The sequence below is a fragment of the Myodes glareolus genome, chromosome 7, assembly GCF_982192425.1.
Source record: "Myodes glareolus chromosome 7, mMyoGla1.1, whole genome shotgun sequence".
In the NCBI taxonomy this organism is placed as follows: Eukaryota; Metazoa; Chordata; class Mammalia; order Rodentia; family Cricetidae; genus Myodes; species Myodes glareolus.
The window spans coordinates 92,205,878-92,219,827 of record NC_142032.1 but is presented as its reverse complement, the minus strand read 5'-3'; the positions used below and the strand labels follow the sequence as shown (position 1 = coordinate 92,219,827).

At 49.5% G+C, this 13,950-nt stretch overlaps 1 protein-coding gene across 10 annotated transcripts in view; it reads left to right on the top strand.

Moving 5' to 3' along the window:
• Positions 1 to 13,950, top strand: part of Mical2 (microtubule associated monooxygenase, calponin and LIM domain containing 2) — a 198,904-nt gene that overhangs the window by 77,779 nt on the left and 107,175 nt on the right. For all 10 annotated transcript variants that reach the window (XM_085692915.2, XM_085692914.2, XM_085692911.2 and 7 more), the window contains exons 4-6: positions 7,380 to 7,587; positions 10,853 to 10,969; positions 13,077 to 13,178. In XM_085692915.2, coding sequence (XP_085549041.2) covers positions 7,380 to 7,587; positions 10,853 to 10,969; positions 13,077 to 13,178 — 427 coding nt within the window. The remainder of the gene's footprint in view (positions 1 to 7,379; positions 7,588 to 10,852; positions 10,970 to 13,076; positions 13,179 to 13,950) is intronic.

Here is a 13,950-nt window from a genome sequence, read left to right as displayed (position 1 = left end):
TAAAATAAATAGTTGAATGGGTGGATAAATGAATAGATGGGTGGATGGATGGATGCATGCATGGATGGAGGAATAGATGGGTGAATAGATGGATGGATGAATGGATAGAGGAATAGATGGGTGAATAGATGATGAATGCATGGATGGAGGAATAGATGGGTGAATAGATGGATGGATGAATGGATAGAGGAATAGATGGGTGGATAGATGATGGATGCATGGATGGAGGAATAGATGGATGGATGCATTGATGGAGAAATAGATGGGTGGGTAGATGGATGGATGCATGGACCGAGGAATAGATGAGTGAATAGATACATAGATGGAGGAATAGATATATAATAAAGCAAAGAAATAAAAATCTAATTGAAGAATCTGTGGTATTTTGATGTTACCTAAGATTCTTAAAAACTTTCTATTTGAAATATGTTTAAAGTTTGCTAAAAGTATTATAAAATTATTAGGCTAAAAAGTGGGAGCCTATGATAGGAAAACACAAAAAGCAGATTCTGGGACTGGTGAGATGGACCAGTGGGTAAAGGTGTTTGATGCCAAGTTGGGCAGCCTGAGTTCAATCACCAGGACCCACAGGGTAGAAAGAGAGGACTGATTCCCACAAGTCATTCTCTGATGTCCACGCGTGTGCTATGCAGTGTTTATGAAGAGCCTTCCCTGCCAGCCCTTTCAAGCACTCCTTCCTGGCTAGTATCTTGGTGGCCACATCTCCCATGAAGCTCCCTCCTTGTTGCTATGCTCACTGATACTATAAAGCCTTCCAGCCCCCACCACAAGCCACATCCCTGCAGCCACAAGGCAGGTGCCTTGGCTTCAAACACTTTTCATCCTACAATTATGAACAGGCTGGTTTTGCTTACAGTCATCCAGTAATAGCCATGAACTTCCTGCCTAAGTTCAGAAAAATCACTTGTCCTAACAGCCAGAGGCTGTGAAGCCACCCTAGGAAATACAATGACATGTCTCTGGCACCAGAGTGCCACGCAAGAGAGCCAGCGTGCCCGGAGGGAGGGCTGTTGTTACCAGGGTGACCTTCCAGGCCCCCAGCTCGCTGTGGAATGCTTGTGCTATCTGACTGAAGGCTCTAGGCTGTGGCACCTACTTCTCGGGACCTACACATGCTCAGGCTTCATCTGCCTGGGGATGTCTATCCTGGGGAAGCAGAGCTAGGCACAGCCCTGTCCTCCTGTGCAGGAATTCCCTGTGAACCCAGCTTGACCTCTGGTTGCATTCGTGTGGCCTCAGTGCAGGCAGAGAGGGAAATGACCTATGTCCATTCTCACCGCTAAGTTCCTGTGAGTCAGGCTTACTCGCAGGCAAGCCATTGAGAGCGTAGGCCTGGGGTTAAATCCAGACTTGATCGTTTACTGTTACATGGTCTTGGGAGAAAGTTCTTGCCTTTGTCTCTGTTTTGTTTTGTTTTGTTTTGACCCCCTCAAAATTGAGGACTGTGTTCATGACTTCCAAACCGAGTGGCAGAATATTTGCAACTGAAATTGTCCTTTGACCCCCCTACCTTTAGCCCCTGGACACGTTACTCACTCTAGGAGGCACTACGTGTGTGCGTGCACAGATGCACATGTGTGTATAGGTGTGTATCCCCATGTGCTTTCAGAGGCTAGACAGTCTTACGCAATCACTTTCTGCCTCATTCCTTCAGGTCTCCCATTAAGCTTGGCGCTAGGCTTGCAGTCAGCAGACTCCAGTGACCCTCATGTCTCTGCTCCCAACAGTGCTGGGGTCACAGATGTGTGCATAGCTACACCCAGCCTTTTTTTTTTTTTTTAACGCAGCTGCTAAGGATTTGAACTCAGATCCTCGTGTGCATAGCAAATGCTAAGCCATTTCTCCAACCCTTGCTTAACTTTTCTATGCCTCTGGAAACTGCCTCTAAGGCGGGTGTGATGCTGACGTTTTCAAAGGGCAGTTACACAGATGCGATACAAGAAGTGGTTAGGGTGGTGGCCCGCAGGCAGAGAGTGTTGGCAGAACACATGTGAGGTGTTTTAGGCCTCATATTAGCTGAGGGCCAGGGCAGGTCATCAGGCTGTGAATAGCAGACCCCTGGGTGCTGGCCATTTCAGCGCTGCACAGCACCTCACCTTAACCTTGACCCACATTGCACCCAAGGGGAAGTGAGGGCGGAAGCGGAGGCAGAAACAAAGACTGCAGACTGCTGAGCCCTAGACTAGCTCCAGGTCCACTCAGTGATCCTTACACCGTCTGTGCTGGGTCCCAGCATCCCCATTTACTTCTGGGTTAAGAGGAGATATAGCTGGAAGAAGTACTCAAGCAATGAGGATTGAGTTGGGGAACTGGCTCGGTGTATGCAAATGTGAGAACTAAATTCAGATCTCCAGAACCCACCTAAGTGCTGGCTAGATGTGGTAGTCTATCTGTAAGCTGGGCTCAGACGCAGGGGTCTCCAGACCAGGAGCAAGCTGGCTAGCTAGACAAGCCTGTATCTGTGAGCTCTGTGCTACCTGAAAAAGATGGGAAATGATTGAGGAATACTCCTGGTGTCAACTTCAGGCACACACACACATGTGCACACATATGTGCCTATACCTATACATGTGGACACACACGTGCACCCATGCACACCATACAAACACATGCATAAAAGAGAGAGAGAGAGAGAGATGACTCAGTGGGTAAGAGCATTGGCTGCTCTGGCAGCGAATCTGGGTTCAGTTCCCAGCACCCACATGGTGGGCCACAGCTGTCTGTAACTCCAGTTCCAAAAGATCCAACACCTTCTGGCTTTCGCAGGTACTTGCAGGCAAAATACTCATATACATAAACCAAAACTTAAAAGAACCATGCTTTCAGGGCCCCTCGGAAGGGCAGCAAGGGTTTTAGGTGAGCCCCTCCCGACCCTTCCTAGCGTTCATGTCCTGGCTGGGTACACCAGCTATTGTCCCCATCCCTGCTCCCTGATAAACAGTCTGCTTTTTCCATGCAGTGTTTGTCTCCTGTTGAGAATGTGCAGGCCTGAACTCTGCCAAGCTGATCTTTACCGTGGATTTCCTGCTGGTGGTGGATCTGCCCGCTCCCCAGGGAGCAATAATTCACATCACCCAAGTGCAAAGATAATACTGACGTTCATGATGTAGGTGGCCTTGGCAGACCCCCGGCTCCTTCTGTCTGGGTGGGAATCTGCAAACATTAACCCTGGCTGGCGTGCACCCAACATCCCTCTCATGGTCAGAAAGCCAGGACTGAGTTGGCGGGGAGTGGGTGGGAAGTTCATTCATCCATCAGCTATGTGGTGGACCTCCTGTGTGTACCAGGCAGTGGACGAGCTCCAGGCACACAGATAACACAGAGGGGCAGTTGTTGAGGCCCAGCCAATGATAACATGAGAGTTTGTTCTGGGGCAACAATGAGGACCGAGCCAGCCAGAGCATAAGAGGAGTGTGCAATCTAATCTAGGAACTCGAGGGAGGCCTTTAGGCTGTGTGTGTGTGTGTGTGTGTGTGTGTGTGTGTGTGTGTATGTGTGTGTGTGGTGGAGGCCAGAGGACAGCCTTGAGAATCACTCTTCAAGAGATATTGCCTTGTCTTTTGAGATAGGGTCCCTCGTTGGCCTGCAACTCACCATTTTAACTAGGCTGACTTGTCAGTGAACCCAAGATCTACCTGACTCTACCTCTGTACCTCCTCACAGCTGTGTGCCACCAAACATAGCTCTCTCTCTCTTTCTCTCTCTCTCTCTCTCCCTTGCCAAGATACCAAGTCCCCGTTCTGATCATAACTAGCTCATTCCAAGGGGAACTGTCCTGTCCCCATCACCTCAGCCAACAGACCTTTGTGCTAGCCGAGATTTTCTCCCTTGATGTAGCTAAGCCCATTGGCATTTGCTTTGATTAAAATTATGGTATGACTGGCATCTCTGAGATTCCAGGCCCAAAATATGTAACACAGCCTAGAATGATAGGAAAGCCAAGCATTCGCTGACAGTAACCCATGTGCTGCCAAGAAGACTGTACTTGAGTCCTGGCTAATGTTTGCACACTCTAGGTACAGCAGTCCCTGGCTGGAGCAGAGGTTTCCTGCCTTGTCTGGGTACCAGAGAGGGGTAGGCGTGAAGGCCTCTCTCTTCTGCCCTTCTTCACCTACATCCTCCAGCTGGCCCAGCACTGGCCGTGGAGTGGCAGAGTTCAGCTCACCAACAGGAGAGATGCAGTAACTGCGAAGATGTGTAATGGGGCCAGACTTCACCCAAAGCAAACCTCACAAGCCTGGGGTTTGGAGCAGGTTCTGAAATGACCGTCATTGTCTGGCTATGTGGAGCAAGAAGTTGCGTGGAGGGTGAGCTAACGTGCAGGATCTGGGCTGAGGAAGCTGGTTTTCTCCAGGCACCTCTGTCCAGAGAGGAAGCCAGGGCCCCACCCCCACGCACTCCCCAAAGTCTCTGGGGGTGAGTCAAATCTCAGCAGTGACTTCATTTCCTCTAATTGGGAGGCTACAGACTCTCTGGAAGGTTCCAGCCAGTCAACTACACTGATTGCAGTGTGGGAGCCTCTGATATACTTGATCCTACTTTCCCTCGGGGACCCTGGTGGCCTAAGGGAGGGACAGCCGGGGGCTGGAGTATTTGCTCAGGAAGAGGGATGTGTTTTTAAGATAACATTTAATCCCAAGTAGAGGGAAGTTTCCAGATGTCTCTGCAACATCCATCAGTGAGTGCGAAATGGGTGAAGGTCCCGCTTGTTGACTTGCTGAACAGCTCCAGATATTCACATATACCCCACACCCCCATACTCCACCCACTGCTGGGCTACTTCCATGCTTTCAGGTCTTACGCAGCACTATAGAAAATTAGATGTGACTATCTACGTCACCATGTGTCCCCCTCTCCCCTCTTCTGTCCTAACAGACTGTGTCCTCTCTGAAGAAGGACTTGGTCTTCTTCAACATGCAATGACTTGGTATATGGAGCCTGTACAAAGTCCTGTTTGTCTCTTCTTTACCCCCAGTGACCTTCAGCATCTGGGCATGGACCACTCCCTCTGTTCTCCCCTTCCGCCATTTTTCCTGAGTGGGCTCCATCAGCTGAGGTGGTCGGGTTTCTTTTTCTTTCCATCAGCCCAGAAGCAGGACTGCACCATAGTCTTGGGAACAAGACCACCTGGGTTTAGATCCTGGCTCCGCGGCTTTCAATCTGACACCATGGGCCAGTTGGTTACCTTGCATCTTTGTGCCCTGCTTTCCCCATGTGGGAAACGGTCAGAAAGAAAGCTCTCTTCTATGAGCGGTAACAGTTCCTGAACTTGAGAAGCCAAGCACATGACTGTGAGTGAGTGCTCCACAGACGTGAGCTACAGTGGCGCTGATGATAACACGGGAAGCCCCCCTTCTAAAGTCCCCTGCATTCTACCAGGCTTTTCCCTTTCTGAGCATGAAATAGCATGAACCATATGACATTCTGGCTTCTTATTTCAAAGTCCAAATTTATGTCATGGCCTGAGTGTCTCTAGAAACAGACACTAGTTTTCAGGAATAAGACCCCAACTTCAGGGCTGGAGAGATGGTTCAGTGATGAGGAGCACTGGCTGCTCCTTTGAAGGATCCAGGTTCAATTCCCAGCATCCGCATGGTGCCTTACACACCACCTGTAACTCCAGTAACAAGCTCTTCATCCCCTCAGTGTTATAGCAAGCTCTTAGGTGGGGTGTGGCTAGTAGCTTGGGAGGGGGGGTCCAGTGGATGGGTTTGGGTTTTAGGGGAGCCTAGCCACAGGAAACTCCCTGCTTACTGGCCCGAAAAGCCAAGGGAGTTGGGGGCGGGGCCCAGGGTTTTGTCCCACTGGGGAGGACCTAGAGAGTGGGGCGTCCCGCCATGTGTCTGTTCATTCACCTCTTAAGTTCCCTCAGTATTGGAGCTAGCTGTGTTTCAGAATTCCACCGAGGTTTCAGGAGGATAGGCCCACATATATCTTGCTTATCCATCAATTCATAGGCTCATGAGTTGTTTGCAGTTTGGGGCTGATGTGAATAATCCTTCCCTTGTGTTCGTGGAGATGATTTTGATTCTCTTGAGAATATGAACCTATTCTCTTGAGAATATGGCTGGCTGGCTAATATGGTACCCCTGTGTTTAACTGATAAAGAAATTGCTATACCAGACTGCTTGAAATCATATTTGCACTAATAAGGTGTGAGTTTTGAATATTTCCAGCTCTTGGTTCATGTGCCCCCATCAAATTATCAGTGACAAGGGAGTGACCATTCACCGTGGCTTATTTTTTGCATTTCCTTAATGGCTGATAGTTTTGGGATCTGTTTATATCTTTACTGGGAAAAAAATGCTATCTAAATTCTTTCTCTGGATAGAAAGAATTGGATATTTTATTTTTCATGTCAAGCTGTCAAATTTTATGTGTGTTAGATACAAGTGCGCTAACAGAACTTCTCAGTTATGTGGTTTGCAAGTATTTTCTCCCATCAGTAGGGCTGTCTTTCCCTTTTGCCCTTTCCTTTGCCAGGCTGGGGAAGGGGGCAGGGGAAGACAGGCTAGCCTGGGCTCACAGGCATATGCCACCATGACTTTCTACTTTTTACTTCCTTGGCAATACAATTTTATGAAACATCAGTTTTATTTTAAGATTTATTTTTATTTGTGTATGTGTCGGGGGCAGGGTACATCTGTGTGCCCGTGCATGATGGGCCAGAAGAGGGTGTCAGAGCCTCTGAACTGGAATTAAGATGGTTGTGAGTCACCCAACATGGGTGCTGGGAATGGAACGCAGGACTTCTTGAAGAACAGAGAATGCTCTTACCACTGATCCATCTCTCCAGCCCCAGCACCGAAGTTTTTAATCTTGACGAAGTCCAGATTGTCAATAGATTCTCTTGTTGTTTGGCTCTTGGTCCTAAGGAACTACTGGCTACTTTCAGTCACAATAATGATGTTCCATACACTTCCATGACTCAGAAGTACTTCTTTCTTTTACTGTGTACTTAGTGCTGCTGGGTTGTGTAACCCTGGGCCTCGCATGTGCCAGGCTGGCGCTCTACAGCTGAACTACTTACCCAGCCCAGTACACTTCCCAAAGGTGGTCCTATTGACACAGCCCTCTGCAGAAAAGCAACACTTCACAGACCCAGCTCACAGGAAGGAAAACTGAGAGCTGGGGGTACCAGGCCCGGGGTCAGATCCGGTCCAGCCTCACTCAGAACCTCCTATCCTCCCAGGGTTTGAACAGTGTCTAGTCTGTAATGGACCCACAGGGAAGGTCCACCAGGTGGGTGACTAACGGGCCCTAGCAGATGCCCAGCGTGCTGTGGCTGGTGAGGTGGCACCTCGGTGACAGACCGCCTGGACACTCAAGGTTGCTAAGTGTCCCCTTTCTCCCCACAGTGTCTCATTGTCGGAGGAGGACCGTGTGGCTTGCGCACTGCCATTGAACTTGCCTACCTGGGAGCCAAGGTGGTTGTGGTGGAGAAGAGAGACACCTTTTCCCGGAACAACGTCCTGCACCTCTGGCCCTTCACCATCCATGACCTGCGGGGCCTAGGAGCCAAGAAGTTCTATGGGAAATTCTGTGCCGGCTCCATCGACCACATCAGTGAGTAGGGCTTGGCTGGAGTACTTCAGTGAGTCCAGGTCTCACTGTGGGTGGACCCATCTTGGGGTGGGGTACTTCAGTGAGTCCAGGCCTCACTGTGGGTGGACCCATCTTGCCACATCAAGGAGCCCCCACTGGCTCTTTGAGGACCATGCATCCAGCTGAAGGACTATGCTTAGTTACTTTGTTTTGCCTGTGAACAGATGCTTCACAGGAATCAGTTTGAAGAGAGGTTTTATTTGGACTCATGGTGTGAGGGGACACAGACTTCTCGTGGCAGGGAAGTGAAAAAGGCAAGCAGCTTCATGGCTGCTAGATCGTATCTGGGCAGATGCGGAAATGAAGAGTGGCCCAGTGGAGGGACTGGGCTATAAACTTCAAATCCCCTTCCTCCCCCAGTGGCTCACTTCTTCCTGCTAGGCCACATCTCCTAAAGGTCCTACAGTCCCCTAAAATAGTACCACTGGATGGGGGTCAAATGTCAAAATACATGAGCCGGGGGGGGGAGGGGGTGACATTTCACATTCAGACCATAGCAGTGTGCTTTGTGGCTTATTCTGGGCTCCGTGCTGGGTCCCATTGGTCACAGACTGTGGTATATACTGCTTGCCAAAATACCTGTCTCTGGGACCTAAGTGCTTGACACATAATAGGTGAACAATAAACATCTGTCGGGTGGATGAATGAAATACAAAGCCCAGGGGTAAGCAGCGGAGTCTTACACTCCGGGAGTGCGCTGAGATTCTGTCAGTAATCAAATGTGCTCTACTAGAGTGAGTCATGTTCCCAGGAGGAATTTGAAAGAGAGGACTCACCAAGCCTCTCACAGGGCCAGATGGTTGAGACCTTGTGCAGAAGCCTTTGGACATTGTGCTGCGAGTCCTGGGGAGGAGGGCAGGTGGCAGATGAGAGGAGTGACGTAATTGAGTGTGTAATCGCTGACGGATCGCTAACTAGCTCCTTAGAGCTTTGACCGCAGGGAGGGCCGCCTGTGTGACTTCGTGGGGGCTGAGAAGGGAAGTTGAGGATGTAGACCAGATGCCGGGCAGTCTGAACGCCTGTGTGGAGCACGGCTTCTATTCTGCTGTTGGTCACTTGTGGAATCTTGAGATAAGACCTACGCAGACCTGCTTTGGGAAGGCAGTACCCCACCTCCTGGGAGCTTTGCAGGGAAGAGGTCTCTGGGCATCTTCAGATGACAGTGGAATGTGGAAGTCAGGCGGGTCACATGAGAGTCAGGTGAACTCAATACAAAGCATGTCTCTTTTATTCCTTACTTGGCTAAAATTCCTTACCTTCCTCAGGTCTCAATTTTATCTCCTATAAAACAGGACTAATGTTGTCTCCTTGAATTGCTAAGCTTACACAGGGTCAGGTCTGTAACTACACAGCACCCTGTCTGCTGTGTGGTGAACATTAAAGCACTTTGGGTCTGGTGGCATAGGAGGGTGCCGTGTGTGGTCCTCAAACCTAAGACTTGTACTTCTCCATGGGAATGGGTGAGAGCAGAGTCCAAAGACCCATGTCCATGGGAGACCAGCGCTGATGGGAAAAGTGAGTGGGGTGTGGGTGTGACTGGAGAGAATTATCAGCTGCTAAGGGTGTAATTTATTCAGACGCAGAAGAATTTACCAGCAGCAACCCCAGAGTTTATTCCCACTTTGGGATTAGAAAATTCCAGGAGTCCAACGGAAAGAAATGTGTATTTGCCCAGAAAGCCACAGCACTAGCTGGCGGGATGCACTGACCCACCCAGAGGAGGCCTGTTGGTTAGAATGTGGAGTGAAGGCTTCAAGCAGTGTGAAGAGGCTATGGCCTTGTCCAGGGCAGTTCTGGGAGAATGAAGTTGGGGACTTAGAGAGCACCTCCTGTGTCCCGGAAGCCAGGAGCCTTGACACTGTGAGGTGTGGCCAAGCCTCCCCTGGAAAGACTGTCTCCTTAGCAAGTTGTGGCCTGGGTTCTCTAAACCCAGCTGGCTTCTGTTCAGACTGCAGGTCATCTCCAGCCACAGCTGCATCTTCATGTTCAGCTTTGCTCAGCATCTCTTTATGGCCTGTGTTAGAACTCTGACTTCCGGCATTGTTCTCTTAGCGGTGGTCTGTGTCCTATGCCTGACAGATGGAGACATTGACCAGCCCTTCACATGCTCATCTTCCCTTCTCAGCATCCCCAGGACAGCGACAGAGCTAGCCACACCTTCCAACTCTGGTTCCTCTTGGATTTCTCTCCCCCTTCTCCCTCCCCTCATCACCAGTCTTCCTGCGCCTCACCCTGGTACCCCACCTTCTCTGGGGACCCCGCTATTGTTCCTTAGCTTAAAGGATTTGCTCTAGAAGAGGAAGCATGAACTGTCTATCCCTTCATACTCCCCTCATGCTTGTCCACCTCCCTCTGTCACCACACTAAAGAGATTTTTACCCAGCCACTTCCTGGCTCCCAGGTGCCCTGGCCGCATGTGCCCTTCATTGTTCTGTCCAGGGATTCTGATGCTCCCGGTTGTTCCTCTCTTGCAGCCCCAGCCCAGGCCCCATCGTTCTGTCCGTTTCCTCCATCACAGAGCGTGTGCCCCGTTCCTGTGACTAAAATGGCACCTGACATGTTGTGGGTGCTCCATGAATATTAAATAAACTGCACCCACTCAATGCAGAGAAGCCAGCGGCAAGTTTACGATTTCCCACCGTACAGGAAAATAGTCGGAGGGAGGCCCAGTTGTGCCAAGCATTGGGGAATGAACAAGGTTGCACTCAGTGAAGGCATTTGAAATGGCCAAAGTGGAGAGCATTGCGCCCAGCTGGTGGGAGAACTCCCCGCCTTGCCCGTTACCGTGGAAGAGAAGGAGCTTTAGGCACAGACCTCATCCCAAGAGCCATTTGATCTCTGGCTTTCCCTGTGACTCCCGACTCTCACTATCTGCTCCTCTCTCCACTTTATGTCATCAAAGCCAGATCCAGAGCCCAGCTCAGCAAAGGTGTAGGAAAGACAGATCTTCCTAGTTAGGACTGCCTGGTCCAGCTAGAGCAGAACTGCCGGATCAGACTGAACTGGATCCCGTCTGCTTTTTGTTCTTTATGGCCCTGAGCATAAAGTCACCTGACTTTAGCAAGTCTCAATATCTCCTCTATTTAAATGAGAATAAGAAGGGTGTGTGAAAAGCCCTGCAGTGCCTAGTACAAACTCAGCAGATGCCACCACCTGCCCAGCACTTACACATGGGTGGTGCCCAGGCATCGTTCCTAACAGTCATCTCTCCCTTCCTTCCCGACAGGTATCCGCCAACTACAGCTCATCCTGTTCAAGGTGGCCCTGATGCTGGGTGTGGAAATCCATGTGAACGTGGAATTCGTGAGGGTTCTAGAGCCTCCTGAAGACCAAGAAAATCAAAGTACAGTATAATTTTCCTTCTCTGCCTTGAAGGCAGATATTCCAAGTGGGAAGCTGTGCTGGGAGCTTTCAGAGGCTATCTCTGCAAGTTATTTTTGCTAGGAGCTGTTTGGCATACTTCCATTGACAAATACTTTACCTTTTTTGACCATTTCTGTGGCTTTGGGCTTATTCTTCAGCTCCCAACAAGGGCGGATGTGATGGTGGAATTACTATTACGCCACGAAGCCTATAATTGGTTACGCAGTCCCTAGGAAAAATACAACTTTGACAAACAACATTCAGCTGGTGGCAGCCAACAAGACAGATCTGGTAGTAGAATAAAGTCACACAAGCTTCAGGACGTGTGTGCCCGTTCACACGCAGATAGGAAAATGTGCCTGCTGCACCCTCAGAATATTTTAAAATACAGTGAAGAAACTGAGACTTCTGGAATGGTTGTCAAGCAAAGGTTCTAGATGTTTCTTGGAATATGTATGTCTTGGGATTTTGTTGCTGAGAATGACACCATGGGCATGGCAGCTCTTATAAAGGAAAACGTTTCTTTGGGGCTGGTTTACATTCAGCGGTTCAGTCCATCATCATGGTGGGAAGCTTGGTAGCATGCAGGCAGACAACGCTGGGGAGGCAGCTGAGAGTTCTGCCTCTGGATCAGCAGACAGCAGGAAGAGAGAGTCTCTGGGCCTGGCTTGAGCTTCCAAAACCTCAAAGCCCACTCCAGTGACACACTTCCTCCAACAAGGCCACACTAATCCCTATGGGCCTATGGGGTCCATTTTTCATTCAAACCATCACAATGTATATATTATCCCTGAGATAGTCTTATGTAGCCCAAACTGGCCTCAAACTTACTATGTTGCCAAGGATGACCTTTGAACCTCTTTCTGAATGCTAGGATTACAGGTATTACAGGTATGCCATCATGAGCATCGGTATGTTTGATTTTATTGAGTTTTAACTTAGATCATAAAATGCCTCCATCTAAGTGTGCTCTTGGTAGTATTCTTTTAGGGGGGAATTCAAGACAGGGTTTTAATGTAGCTTTGGAGCCTGTCCTGGAAAATATTCTGATATTTTAGCTGAACATGGTGGTGGTGCATACCTGTAATCCCAGTACTGAGGCAAGATGGTTGTAGGTTCAAGGCCAACCTGGGTTATATACTGAGACCTTACCTTAAAAAAAAAAACTAGAAGAAAGGGAAATCAAATTCTGATCTCTTTCACACACCGTTGTCATGGAGTTTGTCCAAGGCTCCATATCTTGCTATCATAATTACCTCCTATCTTGGTAATGCTGAGTTATGAAGCAGTGTGTATAGGAGACTTTGCTGTTTCCCAGGGAGGGTATACCGCTGGCCTCAGCTCAGAATATTTGACAACTTGGGGAGGATTTCCTAGTTTTTTTAACAAGACACAATCATTCCCAAATGACTCAGAGACTGTGTGCTCCTTTTAGAACATCTCTGCTGGATAGTCGACCCTAATTCCAAGGACCCAGCTAGGCTTACCCTGAGAATGTGCTTCTACAAGCAACAAACCATTGGAGTCAGAAGCAGAAATGCAAAGTGGCTCCCTGGCATCTCCCACATGCCCTGGGATCTGCTTGACAATGAGGAGCCATTGAATACGGGACAAATATGGGGAACCTGTGAGATATAGACAGGGGCAAGGGAGACAGGCTTGGAGTCTGCTAAAGGTTAGCATCCTCGCGAAGTTCAGTCAGCCCAGGTGTGGAGTTGGCAGTTCCTCTTCGCCTTGTGCGGGATAACCAGAGAGAACCTGGATATGGAGTGTCCAGGTGTGCCCCATCTGCAGCCTAGGAACCGCATGCTACCGGATGGCTATGAGTGTGGTCAAATATGAAATAGTGAACGTATTAAAATATTATGAGAGGTCTTTGCCATTTAAAAAGCCCCAGTTGCACAGGTTCTCAACCATGAGCTTTGTAGACGACAGCTCTGTGTCACAGTGTCAAAAGCTGGATATGCCTGATGCCTTTCTTGGGGAGGCTTCGCTGGGTCCTTATCCACGTCTCATGGCCAGCAGGGTGGGGTGGCGTCACTCAGCCTGCCTCTGCCGTTCATCTAACAGTCTCTCTGCTCTGGTAGAAGTCGGCTGGCGGGCAGAATTCCTCCCTGCAGACCACGCCCTGTCTGACTTTGAGTTTGACGTCATCGTTGGTGCCGACGGCAATAGGAACACACTGGAAGGTGAGGACTCTTCTTTGGGGGCTGAGAGATGATGAGGGGAACCGGAGAAGGATGATCAGGATGGCAGATGCTTCGGCTAAGAGTAGAGGCAGACAGACTGTCCTGTCCTGCCTGAGTCTGAACGTGTAAGGACGGCCATTTCACTTTCCCTCACTGGACCTAAGCATCCCCACATGAGAATCTGGGTAGCAGAACCCTCTCAGAGCGTGGGGGCAAGAGGTAGGGGAGGGCTTTTCTGTAAAAAATGCTTCTTAAAGGGGGATACTGTGGGAAAAGTCAACATAAACTCACTGAGAAACTGCTGCTGTGTTAGCCAAGGTGCATTCTCCTCTCGCTCTGTCTAAGGCAAACACCTCAAGACGTTAATGGCATCCGTTCACGTTCAAGTACTCTACCAATCAACAGAAGGGCCTCCTTATTCACAGCTCTTAAGCATGCCCACTGCTGGGTAGCCAAACAGACTCTCAGGATCCAAAGCCACACTTCTCTGAGTCCAGCAACAGGCTTAATGTACTCATTTATACGGAAGGGGTTGTTGTCTGAGACCATGGGTGGAAGACGACATGGTGTCGGTGGCATCTCTTAAAGTAGGGATAGTCGCTATTTCTGAGTTTGCCCCTGCCAAAGGTCACAAAATGAAGATGCACGACTGGGAAAACTCATTCTCTGAGGACAGGGTGCACATACTGAAGTAGGTCTGATCTCAGAGAAGTCTGCACGTGTGGTCCTTCAGCTCAGGCCTCTCCTGGCTGCCCTGCCCCACAGTCTGCCC